Source organism: Scophthalmus maximus, chromosome 19 (assembly GCF_022379125.1).
Source record: "Scophthalmus maximus strain ysfricsl-2021 chromosome 19, ASM2237912v1, whole genome shotgun sequence".
NCBI classification, from domain to species: Eukaryota; Metazoa; Chordata; class Actinopteri; order Pleuronectiformes; family Scophthalmidae; genus Scophthalmus; species Scophthalmus maximus.
In genome coordinates, this window is record NC_061533.1 from 12,641,223 (window position 1) to 12,662,701 (window position 21,479).

At 42.4% G+C, this 21,479-nt stretch overlaps 1 protein-coding gene across 1 annotated transcript in view; it reads left to right on the forward strand.

Moving 5' to 3' along the window:
* Positions 1 to 5,717: 5,717 nt before the first annotated feature.
* ank1a (ankyrin 1, erythrocytic a) overlaps positions 5,718 to 21,479 on the forward strand; it is a 76,736-nt gene continuing 60,974 nt past the window's right edge. Inside the window, exon 1 of the mRNA XM_035639146.2 lies at positions 5,718 to 6,006. Coding sequence (XP_035495039.1) covers positions 5,881 to 6,006 — 126 coding nt within the window. The 5' untranslated portion in view covers positions 5,718 to 5,880. The remainder of the gene's footprint in view (positions 6,007 to 21,479) is intronic.

Below are 21,479 nucleotides of genomic sequence, written 5' to 3' on the forward strand. Positions count from 1 at the left end.
GGAGGGGGAGAGAGCGGGAGGAGGAGATGTTGCTAAAGGAGCATTTCAGGTCTCGGAGCTAACCTGTGCAATCCTCCCTTTATCCACGACGAAAAAAATGTCAGTCGGGGAAGGATGACAGGAATATGTCAACCAGCAAATACACCTGAAAATACACTGAGTTTAGTAAACTTGATGTGATGTGGGATTGCTTATCTAGACAGTTTCAACAGAAATACCTTGGCTTTGCTTGACCTTAGACTAAGTTAGTTTTTGATTAATTGTTTTGTTATTCAAAGAAAATGGAGAAAAGCATATTTTGTATGACAAACAACTTAAATGTTTTATTTATACAATTTAACTTAATACAACAGTCTACAAATGTGACACACTGGAAGGAGGAAACATTAGTCTTTAATGCATATAATTAGCATTATATATAATTTCAGCACTAATTAAATACAGAATTCAGTGCTCATGTCCATATAGAATTACTTTCATCCTGATTATATGAGAACAGTGTGTTTTTTTAATGTCAGAGCAGCTCTGACCTGAGTTGGCTGTGTGCTGCAGTGCAGCTTTGAGCTGTAAGAGTCACCTGGGGGAGGCGCAGCGGTGTAATCAGCAGCCCTTTTCACACAGATCCCTCAATATTGCTCTGAAGAAGACCCCTCTTTATGTCGTCTTGTTGACACTGAGCTGAACAAAACGGCATCCTGCCAGCCGAAAGTTAGATTTTAGCAATTTTGTTCTGGAATCAGAGGCGTGACATGTAACACACATATTGATTCAACTCTTTGACAACCTCCGCTTGCATTAGGACGAACAACAGTCCCCCCCTGTAACAGGATCTAATATTATGATCTGACACAGATTATTTATTATTTTCCTCAGATGTCATTGAAGCTGGTTCTTTAAGCTGTTAAATTATTCCGTTTCATTATTCTGTTCTGTACCAAGACCATCCATGTTTCACCACAGACCCATGTATCCAATGGCCCATCCTTATTTGGCGCAGTATACCGCTTTCATCAATAGAGGGTGCTGTCTGCTCTGTTTCACCCCCTTGTTTTGTGTTTTCCTACCTCTCCAATTGATCTTTAGTGAGTACCAACCATAATCTGTTTCTCTTGGTTAAAAGGGCAGTATTATGATCCTTTGAACCACTTGAAATAAAAAATATATGTTTGGCATTTTCATGGATACTGTATTAGCACAAATAAATGAGGTGTTCTTAGTTTTACCCATCATCTCATAACTAACACTGCTGCTAAAATAACTGACGTGAGGCACATTGGATGGTGCAGAGGATGGCACAGGCCTGCAGGATACTGTATTTCACTTTAGACTGTGGACGTCTGCCAGCTCACACACTGGAGACTCACTGTATTAGAACTGTTGAAATGGATTCAAAATGAGCTGCTGTTGGCTGTATCTCCTGCTGCTGCTGCTGATGTGTGAATATCACTGATGCAGCGCATTAAGATGCATTACTAGCTTTCCTGTCATCATGACTAACTCTGATGTAATGCGGTGTTTGTTTTTAAGGAACTGTTCTCCAGACCCGGTGTGCCCACGTGATCCGTCCCTGATGAAGGAAATTACTAAATTAGAGAAGGAAATGAGAATTGTGTCCCAAGTGTGTCAACGGTGGTGTGTGCGCGTAGATGAATGTAAAACCAACATTTACATTCGTAAAAGACTGGGAAAGTCCAGTTGGAAAGGACTGTGTTATTCTCACCTGTTAAAGCACACTTGACCAGCACAATGTCGCATGTCAAGACATGGAAACTAGTCACCTGCTTCCAGTTTTAGTTTTCGCGCTTCTCCCAATCTACCTGCTCTTACAAGACTGACTGACTGACTTTGTGTCTATCCTGAGGGTCTGGAATATTATAGTCAGGTTATACTTCAGTATGTTGAATATCTGTCTCTTTTATCTCTCTCTCTCTCTCTCTCTCTCTCTCTCTGTGTGTGTGTGTCCACTGTTTTTAGATGAGCAGTGGAGCGGTTAATGTGCTGGTGGTTGCTGGCCATTATACTAAAGAGAGCTCAGGCAGTAGCTGTGTGTTTCTTTCTCTCCCCAGGTCCACACAACCTGTCCCTTTGTGTCCCAGGCAGGACCACCCTTGGGACAGTCTATATACAGTACACACTCGGTGCACTCTGCAACACAAAAACAGACTCTTGTGGTTTATATGTACTTTTTGAGGTCGCTTGCATGATTTCGCTAACTATACTCTGACAAATATTGTGAGTGATAATTTTTTCTTTATCCATTAATGCATTTGAAATGACTCTCACCACAGAGCTGTTTGTGAAACATATCTTAATATGACCTCCAGAGGTCTTTTGCTGAAAACAATAGATTCAGATCTCTCACAAATGACAGACGCTCACATGTTACCACTGGAATTTTTTAATGGGATTTTGTTTAGACTAGTGAAATTAGTCGAAGTGAAAATTGAGAGGAATCAATCACAGATTGTAAGTTTGAATTTGGCAAACAGATGAAAGCTTTAAAGCTACTAAATTGACTTTCCAAAGTCACTCACTTCTGATATGTTTCATTATAGTATAACAGGCAAAATATATTTGGCTCCTTAGTTGGTTGATCTTCTCGGTATACAGTATGTCATTGGTAGCTATTGTCAAGTCAATCATATTAATTAATAATACAACAAACAATATGTTTAAATGTGTAGTTCAGGTAAACCTTATATGACTTTTCTCTTTTCCCAAACCAAAGCAAAGGTTTCCATTGAATCTGAGTTATAGTAAGTCACATTACAACACACAAGTTTCATCACTGATACATGCAGATGCAATAGCAAACGTTGACTGCTTTGACAACGTCTCCTGGCCACTGCATGGAGTTTTGCACGTAATTGGGATTTTTTTTGTGCAAATTTTCAAAAGTTCGCTTCAAATTTGCGTGTCATTTAAATGGGAACATAGCTATTGCTGCTATGTCTACTCTTGCCATCCACTCAACTCTGGAGTTTTCGAGTATGGAAATGCTGGTCGCCCCATTATAGTTTGAAAAATCTAAGGCTACGCTGTAGTATGGATGGGCAAATATGGAGACATTTGGAAATGATGATGCAGTCACCCGCGTCTGTTTCCTGATTGGTTCTTATCAGTCACGACTCGACTACCAGCGGTGAAGGCAAAATGTTGTAAGTACTTGCCTTCAGTCTAGTTCCACCTCTATGGATGTCAAAGAGAAAAAAATCACTCCTCTTAGTTTTAACCATTTTAGTTTCTCGTCTGTAGTATTTTTAGCCATCTGCAGAATAAACAGTCGGCTGCCTGTTTACACCAGCATGCACATGATGCTGTTTTAGAACGAAAACCTTGTAGCTTGGATGTAGCCTTATACAAGTGTTGGAAGCTGGTTGCGCTGATAAAACGTCTCTCTGACTCTTGAGGAACCCGGCTTGCTTGAATCCTCAGAGTCGGTTTGTCAGTGATGTGATGAGGATGTGACGTCCTCTTCGCCATAGAGTCTCTCAAGGTTCAGCCCCAGATGATGTTGCTGTAATAAGTGGTCCTTCTGGCTGTAAAACTGCCCCTCCATTAGCTCAGCAAGAGTGTAGCTCAACAAGACCAATCTAGTCGGCTTAGCAAAAACCTCCTTATTACCAGTGCAGTCAGTCCAGCTGATGATTCATTTAGGCGCATTCCCCAGGAGTTCGATATTGTGATGGATCTCTTGCCACAACGCTGTCAGCCCATCAGTATTTGTGTATGTCTGTGTCATAGCTAGGCCACATGAGCGAGTGATTTGTGTATTAAGATTGCAGACAGAAGGCACTATCACCAGTCCTGTTCATTAGTATGATGCAGCATAGAAGGAGAGAGCTGCTATCAGGTGAGGAGGGGAAAAACAGAGGGAGAAAGACATACAGTACATACTGTACAGCTATATGGACAGGGAGCAGCAGCAGATAATGAGTGAAATGCATGAGGCATAGCTCAAAAGATGGCAATAATCTTAATTTTGCCACATTATTTTGCCATTTATCACTAAAGAAAAGAACTACCATTTCGTTTTATTTTAATTTTAATTGGGATAAATATCTAGATTTATTCAACTGATAACTGTCAGAATGGACTTAAGATATAGTAGGTAATGATAATAGATGGAGACGATAGGATTGGGAGTGATAGTATTCTTCCTGTTTTTGTACATTTTGTAATGCGGCCATGTGAAATAACTAAAGGACGAGAGTAAAAATGAGCCAGAAAATAAGGTGTGGCTGCAGAATATATTCTAATGACAGCTCTTTACCGTGTGTATGTGTACGGGTGTGTCTACAGTATCTTTGTGAACTGTATGTGTGATGTATAGTGAGCCAAGCAAAGAGAGACGTTACAGGATCTTTTTTGCCTGCGTCAGCAGCATTGCAGGGAGGAGGAGAGAGGGAGGGGAGGAGAGAGGGGGGTGAGTGAGGGAGAAGGAGAGAGTGGATACAGGAGAGAAATACCAGTAAACAGGTACCAGCTCTATAAGCACCTCCCTTATTATAGATCTCTTTTTATCTGCACACACATACATGAGGACTAGACACAGAAGCCATGTATATACTGTAATACATATATTTATTCCACGCACCATGTCTTTTAATTTACGCAAAACTGTAACTGAGATGAGGAAAAGAGGAGGGATGGAAGGGGAGGAAACCAAAAAAAGACGTCAATTAATCTTTAAAGCTTTTCACTATACAACACTTTACACTAGATGGTCAGGGAGTGATACGGAATCGCCTTATTGCTCACAGCCTCGCTCAAATTTACACAAGCACACTGCACCAACATCCTTGCACGGGTACCAATCCTGTCTGCTGCAGCGCCTGAACAGTAAAAAGGGAGGAGGGAGCGGAGGGAGAGAGAGGATAGAGGGGGAGTGAGAGTAAACGAATAAGAGGCAGTATTTTTTTTCCCTCATGCATGTTTTAGATTTTTTTAAATTTCCTCTGGTATCCTGGTGTGTGTGTGTGTGTGTGTGTGTGTGTGTGTGTGTGTGTGTGTGTGTGTGTGTGTGTGTGTGTGTGTGTGTGTGTGTGTGTGTGTGTGTGTGTGTGTGTGTGTGTGTGTGTGTGTGTGTGTGTGTGTGTGTGTGTGTGTGTGTGTGTGTGTGTCGTGATTGGCTGTGGTGATGACGAGTTCCCTGTGCAGCATAGCAATCCTCCACAGATGGACACACAGCAGGACTGTGAGATACTGAGAAATTAAATACAGGAAAAAGAAACCAAATCAATACAATGTGAGGAGGGAGAGCTGACTTTGATTTAAAGCTGCTCAGGCTATTCCTCAACTGACTGTCAGTCCATTCCTTTCTGATCTTTGTTGATGGGGAGGCAGAAGGGGGTGCAAGCAGTTTTACAGCAGGTTAAAGCAGTGGAGAGAAGGGTGAAGAGAAACAACCCAAAATGAAGGAAACCCTGTTCGTTTAGTTATTTACCCCTTTTCATCTGCACAGGGAACGAGGGAGCCCAGAGTGGAAAGCAGTAATAAAACTGAACGAAAGGAAGTGTACATGAGCGATGGAGAGAAGGAGAATGTGTGAGCATTGTTGAGAGAGAGAGAGAGAGAGAGAGAGAGAGAGAGAGAGAGAGAGAGAGAGAGAGAGAGAGACAGAGAGAGAGAGAGAGAGAGAGAGTTGCGCTGCAGTAGTATCCCACAGCAGACGGCTGAGGGCTGCCGATGTGTGTGTGACTGCACTGCTGAAGAGGAGGAGGAGGAGGAGTAGGAGGCAGAGGGTGAGCACGCTCGCAGACTCTGCAGGAACACACGGCAGCAGCAGAGGCAGCAGCAGCGGCAACGTTGGCCCGAACCAGGTAGTCCCCCGCAGGATCTGCACACGCCAACGCCGTCCAGACCCCTGCTACCAACGCCATGGCACAAGCGGCCAAACATCTCCGCAAGAACAAGGATTTAGAAGCCCAGCTAGAGCAGGAGCGCAAAGAGAAGGAGGAGGAGAGGGTCAAAAAGAGGAGTCGCTCACGGGATAAAAAGCGCAAGGTACTGGGACTATTCACAGGTGGGGTGGTCAGGGGTGGGGTGGGGTGACGGGGAGGGAGGGTGGGCAGGGAGGGGGGCAGGAAGGTTGAGATGCCCCCCGCTCTTCTTTCTCTGTCATGCTAAGCTGTGGTCAGGGGTTCCGCGGCACACACATGGAAACCCATTCACGAGTGTGTTTCTACTGTGTGTACACAGTCTCCCTGTACACATGTATGTCCTGCACATACAGACACGGGGAAACAGTACAACACACTGCATGCTTTCCTACTCCCCTCGACTGCTCTATACCTGCTTTATTGACTGTCCTGTCCAAACCGTCTGATAAGGCAGCGTAGTACTTTACCTCTCACTGTGTCTCTGTCCCTCTTCACATCTCTGCCTCGTCCCCCCTCTCTCTCTCTCTCTCTCTCTCCCTCTCTCTCTCTCTCTCTCTCTCTCTCTCTCCCTCTCTCTCTCTCTCCCTCTCTCTCTCTCTCTCTCCCTCTCTCCCTCTCTCTCTCTCTCTCTCCCTCTCTCTCTCTCTCTCCCTCTCTCTCTCTCTCTCTCTCTCCCTCTCTCCCTCTCTCTCTCTCTCTCTCCCTCTCTCTCTCTCTCTCTCTCTCCCTCTCTCTCTCTCTCTCTCTCTCCCTCTCTCTCTCTCTCCCTCTCTCTCTCTCTCTCTCTCTCTCTCTCTCTCTCCCTCTCTCCCTCTCTCTCTCTCTCTCTCTCTCTCTCTCTCCGTTTCCGTTTTCACACTGCGGTATCATGTCACTTAGAGAAATCTCACTACAGCACTAGTCTTCCACGAGGAGAGTGAGCTTTTCCTCTTATGTTATGCATTGTAATGCTCGCAGAAGGATACCTGCAGGCTTCTTTCTGTCTGACCAGTCCCAGGCAGAGCTGGAATGACTGGTGCAGCTTGTTGTAAACAATAAATCTCTGCTCCGCCAGTCACGGACTGCAGGGACGTATCATCACGCTGCCCAGACTACTTTATCCCTTTTGGCCGCTTGTCGCATTTCACTGAAACTCAGTAATGAAAATGAGTCATCTGCAGATTGTGCTGTTGTGTATTGGTGGAAAAGTGGTTCTCAGCAACCGAGTATGACTCCTGTCGGCCCCGTGAGCCTGGACTGTGCCAGGCCGGCCGTAAAACAATCTGATGCTGATGCAGTAGAGACACTGTTATGGACAGTCACATAGTACAGCTTCTTCTTTCCCAGAGAAGTTAGGCAGGACTGAAAGGCTGCTACAGGGATTCATTTTTTTCTTTTAGGTGTGCTTAGATTAAGAAGAGGTTAGAGGGCGTGTTGGAGCAAAATCAAAGAAACGAGAGACGAGGAGGAGGAAAGGAGGTATGACTCAGATGTACCTGGGGTGGTTGTCTCTCCGCAGGGATTTTCTTCTCAGCTTTTTTTTTTTTCAACATACATGTTACCACTCTCTCTGAACCAGTGACTCCTGAGTCAAGGTTTCTCCATATTCCTCACCTCAACCCTCTCTAAGAGACGTTTTTTGTCAAAGTTTTTGCTTTTTCGAAAATAACCAGTGTGTGAAAACCGGTACACAGAAGCCGGTGGGTTTAAATGCATGTGTGCAATATGTGCCAGTCCGGCGAGATAAGATTCAAAAGGGAAAGACCTGCAGCTCTAACAGTATGGATGAGGCAGGGATGAGATTTCTGGTGAGGGTACTAATGCAGCCCAACTTTGACTGAAAGAGTGTGGTTTCAGGAGGATCCCATATCACTTACGTAACCATGCAGCTTAAGTCTTTCAAATAAGCTTCCTGACTCCCCTCCAGCTCCCCCTCCCAACCGCTCTCCTTTTTTTAAACACAGGCTTACAGCCATTCCTGGTTTCTGGAGCAGATGTTAATACTGGGGGAATTCTCTCTATCTCGCTCTTTCTCTCTAGTGCCCTCTTTGTTTCCTCTCTGATGCCTGAAGCTACAAAGGGAAATTCTACGGACTGTAATTCATAACTGGTTAACCTGTTTTTAGCCTTTCCCATCAGCTGTCTTGTGTATCGACCGGCACCTCAGGAGAGTCCCCATCCTCGCCTTGTGGCAAGGTCAACCACATTTTTTTTTACCACTCTATACAATTTGTTCACACACGTTAACAAACAGACGCACTCATCATTTTTTCTGTATAATTTTGTAATGTAATCTTTAGTATGCATGTTCACTGGAGGCATTTCAATCTTTTATCCTGCACATGATACATTTTGAGTTATTATTTGAAGAATAACGCATTGCTTCTTTTATTAATGTTAATATGACAAAGACATTTCTCAACTTGTAGTGGTTGATTTATTGTTGCTCAGGTATTTAAGTCACAGTAGCAGGGCCTTAAATGGATGGGAGTGTCAGTCGGTCAGCCGGCTACTTCCACCATCATATGATTAATCTCCTCTGGTCCAGTTTGGTCTAATGAGTGCTATGGCCTCTAGGGGCTGCTAGCTGGTGTTTTAGACTCAAAAGCCTGATTTATATTCTAGTAATTCATTTTAATTTTGGATCTTTTGAAGACATTTCTAGATTTGCTCACCCTTTTGCTGATTTTTAATTGTTTCAACTCCTTTCATCAACGCTTGGTGTAGTACATGATTATTTCCATCCCTGTGGGGACACGAATCAGTGTGCGCTGATGAACTTCGAGAGTCATGAAGTCAACAATTCGTCATCAGAGGTTGAAGGTGCCATTTTAATTGGCTTCATGGTGTAGTGGTATTAAACAGCGCCAGCATCAGTTGCTGAGCAGTGGATAATGTTGTCCTCAAATTACTTTTATTGATGAGTTTGCTCCTCCTTGAAAAATGAGCATTGTCAGGATGTGAACAAAGCCTCTTTTTCCAGCCAGCACCTATTTTCACCTCATTCTGTATGTGTGTTTGTTTGTACATCTAAAGCTGCTTCAGAGTGAAGAGGTTTACCTGACGACAATGGCTCTCGAGTGTGAAGTAGTGCTGTGCTGTGTCCATCGTTTGTCTCAAGATGCTGGACAGTTCCAAGGTTACAGGAAACGTACAGTCTGTGGTTATTTTGGTCCAATGCATTCCTGACACATTGGTAGCTCAATTTTGGTAGCAGGCAAACAAAACCTGTTTTCTTTGATTCCAGTTTTAATCTTCATCAACTACAATGATCTGTTTTAAATCAAATAGAATAAATCAATATGATCACACAATCAAAAAGTTACTCATTATGATGAAAATATCATGACATTAACCAGTTTTTAATAATCACCTAAATTTGTCTTGTGAGCCTGTGTTAAAAGCCATAGAATGATTTCAGTTTGTCTCTTTATGATCATACAGTGATTCTTCTTCCTCCTGTTACCCGTCGTTTTAGTGCTACAATATGTGATCATTACTTGGTGAGCCCCCAGGCTGTTTCACAAATCCAATAGTCCCGGGTCAGGATGTATGCACAGAGCAGTATTTTTGTGTGCAATAATATGGATTTTTCTCTGGTGTCATTTGCCTTTTGCTCATTTGGTTGAACGAGTATAAGTTTTCTCTTGCAGTGAGCACTAATCTAGAAACAATGTAAATGTAAAATCGCTTTACATATACCTTAATTACTAGTGTTGTGATGGCTGGAAGTAAGGATTTAAAAAGAAAAATCAAATTGATTATGTTGTCCAACCAATTTTTTATTTAGTTTGCAGTCGCAGAAACGGAGGGTATCCTGCAAATATTTACAGCTGTGACTTTGTGATTTTTCCTTTAAAAATGACTTTAAAGAGTAAATGATTATCAAAATTGTTGCAAATTAATTTTTGTTTGATCAAAATAATGGAAAAAACCCTAAATAGCTTCCTATTCCTGCCCCCAAATGTAAAACCACATGCTCTGACAAAAATGCTGATTCTCCCAAAGCACAAGTTAATATTATAGTTATTATTCGTCAATGAATTGTTATCCATACTGTTGGGCAGCAGATAATAATTATTTTTATTTCTGATCAAATGAACAGTTATATTTTTGATTTAACAAATTGATCAGTTGATACAAAACGGAAAAAGAATTGATACATTTTGGCTGTCAACCCTCTGAGCCCTAAGCCATTTTTCCTGTCTGTGACACAGAGGTGTGTCAGTAGTAGTAGTATGAGTAAACAAGAGGAGTGAGAGGTCCTGTTTTCAGTGTAAAATCTTTGTTTTTTTCCCGACCAGTCGACAACACAGCGTCTGATTGGAACAAATCTGTAACAAAGCCTGTAATTGGTCAAGTGGATCTAAAATGGATGGCTAGAAGTCCTCTAACAACAACAGGAGCCTTTTACATCTTGAAAAACGGGATAAAAATGATCATCACAGTCATTCAATGTTGGATTTATCATCATGGACATGTTGTACATGTCTCCGAAAAGACACTGAAGTTCCAGGCCGCACTAAAAATCTTCTGAAAGGGCCACGATCGCTCGGAAGCCCTGCCTGGAACGGCGCTAGTGTTATCTTCCTGTCAAAACAAACTGTAAGTTGCTGGCATAAACTGTTCAAATGTTATGAGAACTTTTATAACATGACGCATTTCCTGTCACATACGACAGGTTTGGGCTCAGACAGTTAAATACCAGAAAACATTGAAAAATGACCCTCACAATTTCCCAGAGCCCTAGGTGATCAAATGTCATCACAAGCGATACCAAAAGTTTTGATTTTACTTGAATTTTGCGTGAACAAGAAAAAACACAAAACTCTTGCATGTGATATGCTGGAAAATAATTCTTATTGATCATCTCATTCTTTTCTGACAATTCAATATAATTCAATCCTAGCTACTCTACCATTCAAGGGAATGGGAGTGTGCTCTTTAGAACCTCACTGTATATGTGATATATCAGTGGATGTATCTTAGGATCATCAGAGTAATATATGACGTTTGACGTCTATGGCTATGATTGATATGGCTAAAAGGTTATTATTAGTTTTTACATATACATTTTGACTTGTCAAGGTGCAACTCGCAAGGCAGGGAAGTGCATAGAAAAAAGTGTCATGGCAGTTGAGGACTGACATATTAGCGGTTATTCAGACTCATCGCTACAATAAGTGTGGTCAGATGATGCACCATGGTAACACATTTGTTGCTGTTCGTTGTTCGACACTCAGAGGCTGTGCCCTCAGAACACAGCCCATCAGCCATTTTAAAAGTAAAAATCAGTTGTATAGCTAATTTGGCAGCCAGCAAACATTGTTGGAAGTTGAAAGTATTATGGAGGTGCTGTCTCCATTTTCATATAAAGCATAAGTGGCCATAGTGGATCAGCATTCCAGCCTCATCTCTGTCTCCCCTACAGAATCTCTCCACCCTCCCTGCCTGAACAGGAAGCAGAACCTTCGCTGAGTTTAATGTGTCGATGTCTGAGACAGATTTGTCCTGTAGTGCTGTCTAGGTGTTTATGCAGTGTATATGTGTTTAAGCGTGTGTGGGTTCAGGTTTGGTGCAGTGGATTAGAGTTGCTGCAGCAGTGATTAAGACCATCAGAGCCAACTCTAGCAGCCGTTTGCCCCCTCACTGGCTGTGATCAAAGTGATGAGTTTTAAACGAACCATTCTTCAGGTCAAACTTCTGGCAGATGGTAATTTGTTTCATTATTTGCTGCTACAATGTACACAATTAGTTTTCATAACTGGCATTAATATCTGTTTCAGGCTTAAGACAAATTAATTGTGGCCTTTTACTTCACCTCTTCCGTGTATAATTAGTTGGATATTGACTGGATCTCCCAACTAGGGTTGCATTATTTTTCTCATTATTTGTTTGGCCTATGAAATGTCAATTAATCATACAGTTCTTGTTTTGTCTCACCAACAGTCCCAAACCTGAACATATACATTTTACAAGTGGCATAAAACTGAGAAAAGCTGCACATTCTCAGAGTTGAGAAGCTGGAAGTGGCAAATGTTTAAATGCTAATGCTCAAACAATTAATCAATAATCAAAAGTGTTGACGGTACATTTTCTGTCTGACCGATCAATAAGTCAACAAATCACTTCACCCCTTGATCTAGCCGCAGGAGCCGAGTTTGGTCCATATGGACTAAGAAAACCTGTGATTTCAGTTATAGAAATGTAAATGTAATGCCTTTGTACTAAGATAGGATAACTGGTTTTATTAAGTCAATATATCGGCTATATGACAGCATTTTATTGCACCCCCACATAGATCTTGGGTTTAAGATTAGTATTAAGAGTTGGGATTATGCGTCTGGCGTGTGTGTGTGTGTGTGTGGGCCCCGGTGGCCCTGTGGAACCCCTCAGACAGATGACTCAGCAGACCTGGCCGAGGCACTCACTCATGCTGATAGAGCCAGGGAATGAGTCTCAGTGAGTCCAGCTCCTGGCTCTACAGTAAGTGCTGCCGGGGGCAGGTTGGCCAGGATCTGCATCCTACACTCCTGTAATTAAAACGGATGGAAGTTGCACGTGAGGCCAGTTCACCAGCCCCCACCTCTCGCCTCTTTTTACCACGGCCACAGCATTTATTTATGAGCGAGCAAGAGACTGAGTGAGTTTCAAGGCAGATACCCCACCACACCCATCTAGGTTTATTCGATTAGAGAGGAAAAAGTCCTTTCCTAGCTAAAATAGAAAAAAAAATCACGAAATCAACAAGCAGATAACATCAAGCATCCAGCAGACATTCCCTCTCTGCAGGGGTTCGGCTTCCCCAAAACTCCAAAGCCTGAGGATATTTTTAAATTGTCGAACAGCGAAGATGTGGTGATTCATTCTTCCTTTTTTTTAAAGACTGAAGCTGTAAACACTTGCACCTGCTTATGTTCTGCTAATATTTCTCTAGCAGGATTCATTATTTTGATCATCCTCATAAGCCAGCGAGACACAGACGGTGATTGTAAATGAAGCTGAACTGACACGTAGGACTGCAGTGCTTTAGGCAAAGCATTTGTTTCCAAGACAGGTTTGCGTAAAACCCCCAAAAACATAGCAGCATCTGTGCTTGTCTGTCTGAGTTTGTCCTTCCGCTGCACAGTTAAAACGGCACGTGAAATGATGTCGAGAGGGGCTTCCTTAGATTTTCCTTCCCTCCCTCATTCATCTTCCTCTCTGTCTCTCTCCTTGGCCCATTGCGCTAATCTTTCCTCCCAATTGTTATTCTGATAGTGCGGCTGTTACGTAACTCCCTGAAACGAGAAGTGAGAGATCAGGGTTATTGAAATGGATCCTCATCATGCCCAAATGAGAGAGTGAGTGAAGGGAAATGACAAAGAATGAGGCGATATTGTCTTAGAGGAATTTGATAGGTCATTGCTGGACAGCTTGTTGTGAAAAAAGGAAAGCCAACCGGAGCTCTTTCCCTTTAAGCTTCTTCTGGAGAGAGGAGAGAGGAAAGGACAGGAGGTGGAATGCGGAGCTTAGTGTGGTTTCATGTCCAGGTACTCTGAGTCCTGCCTTGATATCCTCAGACTCTGCAGCATCTCTTGGACAAATATGTGAGATAGTTATCAGACCACCAATTGATGTAATGATTTGCTATACTTTTCTCTGTGGAAGAAAACCTTCGCTTTAAACAAAAGAAAACTTGCATAAACCTTTTGACAGACTGTATGATTTCACTGTCATTACTTTTCAGTCATGCTTCGGCACACGGAATGAGAATTAAGGAGAAGATGGGTATGAGTGATGCAGACACCTGCAAAGACCTTTGCTGTTTTCTGACCCTGCAAGCAGCATGAGACTAGTGATGACAGGGCCAGTCTGTCGGTCGGACCAACATTTGGTCCAGATTGATTAATCCAAACAAATATTTGATGTGATGCCATGACATTGTAAACATTATACCTTGTTAACGTGATAGCATTGTCATCGTGAGCATGGTGAAAGTCAAAGCACTGTTGTGTGTTACAGTGTAGCTAGCAGTCCCGTAAATTCTTAGTAAAATGAAAACATCTATATTTTGTAGACCGTGTGTGTGTGTGTGTGTGTGTGTGTGTGTGTGTGTGTGTGTGTGTGTGTGTGTGTGTGTGTGTGTGTGTGTGTGTGTGTGTGTGTGTGTGTGTGTGTGTGTGTGTGTGTGTGTGTGTGTGTGTGTGTGTGTGTGTGTGTGTGTGTGTACGTGTACAGGCTGAATGAATCTAGCCCAGGGGTAGAGACATAAGAGGAGAGTGACAGCAAAAAGGTGTGAAATATCAGAAGAGATTGTTTGACCCCAGGGTGACTCTTCATCCTTCCCCTCTGTATTGGGTGACGGGTGTCTTATTTACCTGATTGATATGACGATTCCTTTCTTTGTGTCAACTGTAAGGGAAGAGAAGTAATTACATTTAGCCGTACAGTAGATCATTCCAGCAGCACAGCTTCCCCGCTGTTATTCTCGATTCCAGACAAAAGAGAACTTCTGATTCGTTTAATGCGATGGGCAGGAGAAGATTGAGTTTATGATTAGAGTCTGAATATCCTGACTGAATTAAACCTGTGTAGTCCAAAGTGATGTACAGAAATGTATATGAACACTGGAGCTTTTAAGGAGGACATTCAGACAACAGTCCTTTACAGATGATGGCCTTCGTTGGTGCCGTGGCGCATCACTCTGTACTGCCTTATGACAAATCATACTTAGTGGAGGGCAGATTTCTTGAGTCATCTAATCCTAGTGTCAAGTGTCATCACAGTGTCGTAGCATCATGGACCTGTTATTAAAAGCTTAGACATTTGTAAACCCGTTCATCTGAATCCCCTGGAGGGAGAGGTGGTGTCACTTTGATGTGATCCTCTTCACTTCTCATCCCGCCCAGGATGCACAGTGATGCTCTGCTCTCTGGGAGGATGGCCAGTAAGACCTAGATCAGTCACAGGATAAAACATGGCACAGAACATAAGACCTTCATATCCAGCCATTCCTTTCACGACCATGTAAGACCTGTCACACTTGTAAAACATTGGTGTTTAATTACCTGGGCAGAAATATGATTCTTATTCAGGTGTACAACTAACCATCATTTAAACTAACAATTACCCAATGTTTTCCCATTGTAATACTCAGTGTAATCTGTGTCATTTCATTATACTCCAGTCTCACGCAGGTAATCTGCCGCTGATTTGTTGATGTGAAAACACAGCACCACTCCCACCGCTGTTCCAATACAATGGAGGTATAATAAATGTATTTCTATAAACAATATTCTGGATAATACACACACTTGGCTTTGCCCTTACAGACAAATATCTAAAGACATCACCACAAGGTCCACCCTGTAGCCATCCTGGAGCCTTCGATCGCGTCACATGATCTTCCTCAGCAGATGGAGTTGTCCGTTGTCCGCTTGATAATGACATACATTATATATATTACCTGCTTGAGACTCAAGTATACTCCCTATTATTGGCTTTGGCCCCCAAAAATCCATATGGGTCTCACTTTATCTCTGAGGAGGGAATGTTGGACGGCTCCAGAACCACTTCTGACTGGGTGTTATTTCTTACTAAAATATTACTGAATGTGAAAAATATTTATTTGATAGAAATTGGTTCCAATCATTATAATTAAAAAGCGAGGTCTGCTATCCAGAGAAACAGGGGCATCTTTTGAATGAAGACATTTAATTTTCAATTCAGACAACTACAGACATTACAATACCAGTACAATATGTCTAGTGCATTATTGCACTATTGCATTGGCGTGAAGGCTGACATTGCCAGACAAAAAGTAAAACCAAATCTATGTATTTACATGGATATTTATAGGCGGTTATTGGTGGGTCACTTGGGTAGCTGTCTAGTCAAAGGTTGAATACTGACACAGGTATGAGGTATGAATACTCTTTGGTCATGATGTATGTCATGTATGTGTTTTAATTGCATTAAATAATTACACAAAATTGTACCTCTTCGACACATCTGTCATTAAAGCCGGTGACCCCAGAACTAAAATACTTTCCTGTCGATGTCTAAAAATAGCCAGTTTTACAGCGCAATTAATATTTTTTTTTACTATCTGTGTCTTTGCAATTGTTCTTGTGTCCGTGTATGAGCTCACACGCTCATTGAACAGAGGCACGTGGCTTGTCTTGTGGCGCAGGATTTACTAGCTAGCTGGGAGGGTAGTGGTGTCACCCAGCCTCTTAATTGGCTGACCCCAGAAATATTTCTCGAGCAGATGCAGAGCCAGGTGCCCAACCCCTCCCCTTCCCCGCTCCCTGCTCGAGTACATTCCTCCATTCGTCCGATAATCAATTCTCCTGCTTTAATATAGACTCGAAACTCCTACCCTCTCCCCCCCCTCTCACTGCCGCAGTTTCTGCAGCACATTACAACAAGTGCAAGATCATGCCTCCAATTCTTAACACCTCTCTCGTTCCTCTGTCAGCCTCCGAGTTTGCACCAAACATTATGGATCCACATTGAGAGAGAGGGAGAGAGAGAGAGAGAGATTAAGTGAGCAACGGAGAGAGGAAGGAGGGAGGATGGAGCATCAGTCTTTTTTACTGTTCCAAAAGCCTAACGTTTTTTAGTTGGCATGGAAAGAAAACAAAATGGGAGTGCTGAGTAGTTAGATATGGAATAATCAAGTTCCACCACACACATTTTTAAACCCTTTGATGAAGTAAACAGATAGTTGTTAGTTTTTCAGATAATGTTTCAGCTGCATCCCCCCTCCCTCCATAATATATCAGTTTCGATCGAAGAGGAGGGGGATGGTCCTTGAGGACTGAGGCAGTATCGGCTCAGGATGTACAGTAGGAGAATCAGCGTGTATGCAGCAGCTTTACAAGGTCAACTGCACCTTGCACTCGATCACATGTGAGCACACATGTATGTAGGCTTGGCACACGCACATCTCACTGTCAGCCAGCCCTTAGTCAGCACAGTGCTGGGCTGCTCTGTGGGAGAGCTGGATGTCGCCACCTAGTGTTAATACAGAGGATCTTTAACACTGACATCATCTCATTTACTCTCTTCTGTGTCCTCTCTCCTCCAGTCAGATAGTCATTCTAGTCACCTGCATACCCTCCCTCTGTAAGCAAATCCCCTGTAATAATAGTGTGAATATATCATGTCATATCTAACATGTACAAACATACATAGGAGTAAATTATTATTATTAAATCTGTAATCAAGTAAGAGAAAAGCAGTGCAGTACTTTGATCCACCTGTCCTTGATCTCTGTGCCACACAGGGGCAGTATGGCACTGTGTGTGTGTGTGTGTGTGTGTGTGTGTGTGGGGGGGGGGGGGTTGACACACACTAACCTGATCCTTCTGAGCACCAACAGCTAGCCCAGTACTAGTTCTAAGTATCTCCCTCAGAAACACAGTAAGGCTATCCTTTAAACGTAGCCTACATACAAACAGTATATACTCTTACGAGAACATCCATATTTCATTTCCCGTTCAGCCACATGCTGCACTGAAAATCCATTTGAACCTCTTTTACATTAGGTCACCACAGTTGAGCGCTGTGTCCTCTTATTTTTGTCTGACAGTTTCAGAAAGATCTCTTGGTGAATTATTAATTTTTTATTGATGGCTGGAGTTTGATCCTTTAGCATTTCCACGTTCATCATGTCCTCATCTCTCTTTCTTGGCTACGCATACACCAGCACCTCCTCCAGCCCTCGCTCCTGTGGCCACTCTCTCCTTTTCACGCGTGTCCACAGCTGCATCCCTGCAGCGTCAAAGTGAAGGAGAATAGATAGCGGAGCTTGAGGCGACGCAGGACAGTTAGTCTGCTAGTAATGAAGGAAATGTTTGTCAGAGCATAGAGCTCTGTGATTTGGCCCCAGCAACCCCTCAGGCACAGACCTTTAATTGCCTGAGAGTTGCAGTTCACAGTGGATTTTAGGAAATGCCCTAACCAGGAATTGAAAGCCCAACCTTCCGTACCAAAGTCAGAGGTGTAAGCCACTAAGCTATACCGGCTGCAACATAACTCAAATAAAGAAGTGAAAAAAACCCAAACATATTGCAAACAATATATCACGCAGTCAAAAACAATATAAATAATTAAAAAATATATAGTGCCATAGTCAGCAGATTACACAGTTAAGAATAGTTATTACAGTTTATACAGTGATCTCATGTCACCTTACAAAATACGACACCCCAGACTGCTGCCACTGCTCCATGTGCGGCCTGTTGAGCTCTCATTTCTTTACTAATTTGAGAATTTCTTTTTTCTCATTTTACAATTAACACTATAAATGTAAATCATGAGATGATTACTCTATTTAAATTACTAAAATAACTGTGAAAAAGCCCTGGGTCAACATTTTGTCAGTATTTTTTTTCTTCTTTATCTAAAATTAAATTGTGACAAAGTTAAAGTGGATAATTTTGCTGTTCATTCTGCACATCTGTTATAACTAAGCTTAATCTTAACTCATGTGATTGCTGAATGAACCTCATGGATCTGAAGTAGATGTCTGTTGTACATCTAAGGTATAACTGGTGTCTTTGTAAACTTTGATATGAGTTGGGCAGTGTGTAAACAGTCTGGTGTTTCGTTGACGACGGGGTTTGTCCTTTGTCAACTCAAGCAACTTCCTTTAAAAGATTTGCTGTTTTCCCATCATTCATCATTTTTCTTGCCCCAAATCCTCTCCTGTCAATCCCTTTTAGTTGTTTTTGCATTTTTCTTTGCTTCCTGCTGAGTCAATGAAACTGAATACACTTTAACACTTAACTCATTGTTGTTGTTAATTCCTACCCTCGTCTGTGAGTTCTCTTGCTCACTTTGTCCATCTTCGGTCTTCATCAGGTTAATTAAACCATATTTAACAGGATCCATATCTGTCATGATTTTAATGTAAGTGTTATCGAGTTTGCTAATGTAATATAATCATATAGAGAATCGTTATCACATACAGCCCACAACCCCAGTTAGTTTGAACGGTTAATTTTGCAGTTTATTTCACTTTTCAAATAGTTTAAACCAGTTATGTAAATGTACACCTTTTTTATTTCATTTAGTTTCCAGGTTATTTTTTTTCCAGCATAGTTGTTCATTTATTATTCAGGGTTTTTTTCAGGGTTATTTTCATGTTTGACGTTTTTTTCACACACTTTGTAGCCTCAGTTGTTATGTAACGTGCTCAGAATATCCTGCTACTGAGCAGAGGCGTATGTGTGAGTGAGGCATTTTGGCATGCGTGTCCAGCAAAAAGTGTTGAGTGAAAATCCTTTATAACAATTTTTGATCCAAAGTTTAACCACTACGTTAGTTGAATGTGTCATGTTGAGTTGTCTGCTGCAGTCAAAAGAGAAAAGTGACAGACGGAAGCTGGTACTGTGTCCTTTTTGCCGCCCAGATTTTTTTGGCCTCATTGCCCTTCGTCATCTGTGTATGTAAAGTAAAACAGATGTGTTTGCAAAACTGGAGTAAAACAAAATTGAATTGAGAGATCAATTGATTATTTGCTAATGGTGAGGGAGCATGCATATGTTTGTTTTAACCAAATGTATGGCATAAAAAATGTGCATTACCACAGGGATGAGTGAGACTTAGTGTCAGAACAATGAAGTGTATGTAGGTGAATGTGGTTTCGAAACTAAAATGTCGTCTGAGAGACTGTCAATCCGGGCACAGTTAAGCCTCAGTTGTCTTTAAAAAGCAATAATGTCTAAAAATAGGTGATATAGATGATTCGATTTTCCCTCAAGATGGATTGTTCACAGATGACAGGTGAGGTGGTCTTAGCTCCCTCTGCTGGTCAGAGCGGGGTCACATCTCATTTATATTCAACTTCACTGTGACTCGTCAGCATCTGAGCAGGCTGACAGCATGATGCAGTCAGTGGGCTGACAGTTGGTGCAAAGGTCATCCACAGACACGGGCCTCTAGAGAGGCAGAGGGGAGCGGAGAGGGAATACAGGGTAAAGGACATAGCATTGCACTGCCTTCGTCGTGTTGTGTTGTGTGCGACGCCTGTAGGACTCGGTCTTTATCCAACACAGAGAGTCGCACATTGCCCCAGATACCAGCCGAGTGTGCGGTACACACACGAGCTGTGTTCACACCCGCCTCTGCCTCTGATCTAGTGCAGCAATTCAACGCTGTTCTGCAATACTGTTACGCAGAGTCATCAATTATTCATTAAGGATATCTGCACTTATACAGTCATTGGCTGATAGACAGAGAGATGGAAAATTCAGGGGTGAAGAGGTTAAAAAAGCTGATATCATTTTCCAAAATTTCATTATCCCTGAGGTCATTGTACTAATATTAACATAATGAATCTTACCCATAGATCAGGGTGGGTAGGTAGATAATGGTGCAACATATAATTCAGACCAACTGATTTATTTGTCGTGCGGGAAACATCCGTCACACTACCAATGAAGCATCTCTGTGCCTGCCTCATAAAACCAACGTATAGCTCCATCTTCTCCGCATAGATAACTTGGGTCACTCCTACAAATAACCACATCAGCACAATATATTATGTGACTCAATGGTGGGGGTTACAGTAAGAGCCCCCTGATTCTCAAGCTGGCTGGCTAGAGGACAAAATTCAATAAAGTCATGAAGCAGATTTCGGAGGACAGACAGGAATGTGCAGATTCATTAGCTCTTAATAAGTGGAGGAACATTTTGGCCAGGAGAGGACAACTTGGCAGGAGAGGGAGGACGATCGCTTAGGGAACCCCCCTCGGCAAAGCGTTGCAGTCCCCTGGCCGACCCTCTGCGGAGCTCATGAATATGAACACGTGGCTGAATGATGGTGCAGAGAAAGAGAGTATCAGAGCGGGGAAGAGATTCAGACCTAATTTTTATGGATTGATGCTGAGGGCAGCAGAGGATACAGGTGTATGGAACAGGAGCAGGGAAACACAAATACATACAGAGTGTCTGAGTGTTTGTGAACGTGTGTGCCAGCACGTGTGCCAGCACGTGTGTGTGTGTGTGTGTGTGTGTGTGTGTGTGTGTGTGTGTGTGTGTGTGTGTGTGTGTGTGTGTGTGTGTGTGTGTGTGTGTGTGTGTGTGTGTGTGTGTGTGTGTGTGTGTGTGTGTGTGTGTGTGTGTGTGTGTGTGTGTGTGTGTGTGTGTGTGTGTGTGCGCGCGCGTGCGCGCGCGTGCATACTGTCAGAGTGGAGACACAGATTGGTGGAGGCAGGTCTGGCACTGTGTGGTCCACAGCACTGCAGGGTCATGAATGATTTAATGGCAGAAGAGGTGAGCTCCGTCCGCCAGCTCTTAAGATGCACAGAGGCATTTATGACCCTCCGAAGTGATTCATTTTCATAGCTTAACCAACTGTTGTATTGCTATCCTGAATAAATTGGATTTCTTTCAGTTATATTTATGATGATATGTGATTATATGTAGCTTAGCAAACAATACTGTTGCTGCATTTTGCTGCAGTTTTTCAATAGATAAGAGTTCACTCCTACGTACAATTTTGTGTTGATGTTATTATTGCACATTTTCAGTGTAAACTTATGTAAGTTTCCCAAAAAAGAGGAGGAGGATCTGCTGGGCCACGATCTCAAGTAGTATGTTACAGAAATACTTTTTGTCAATATT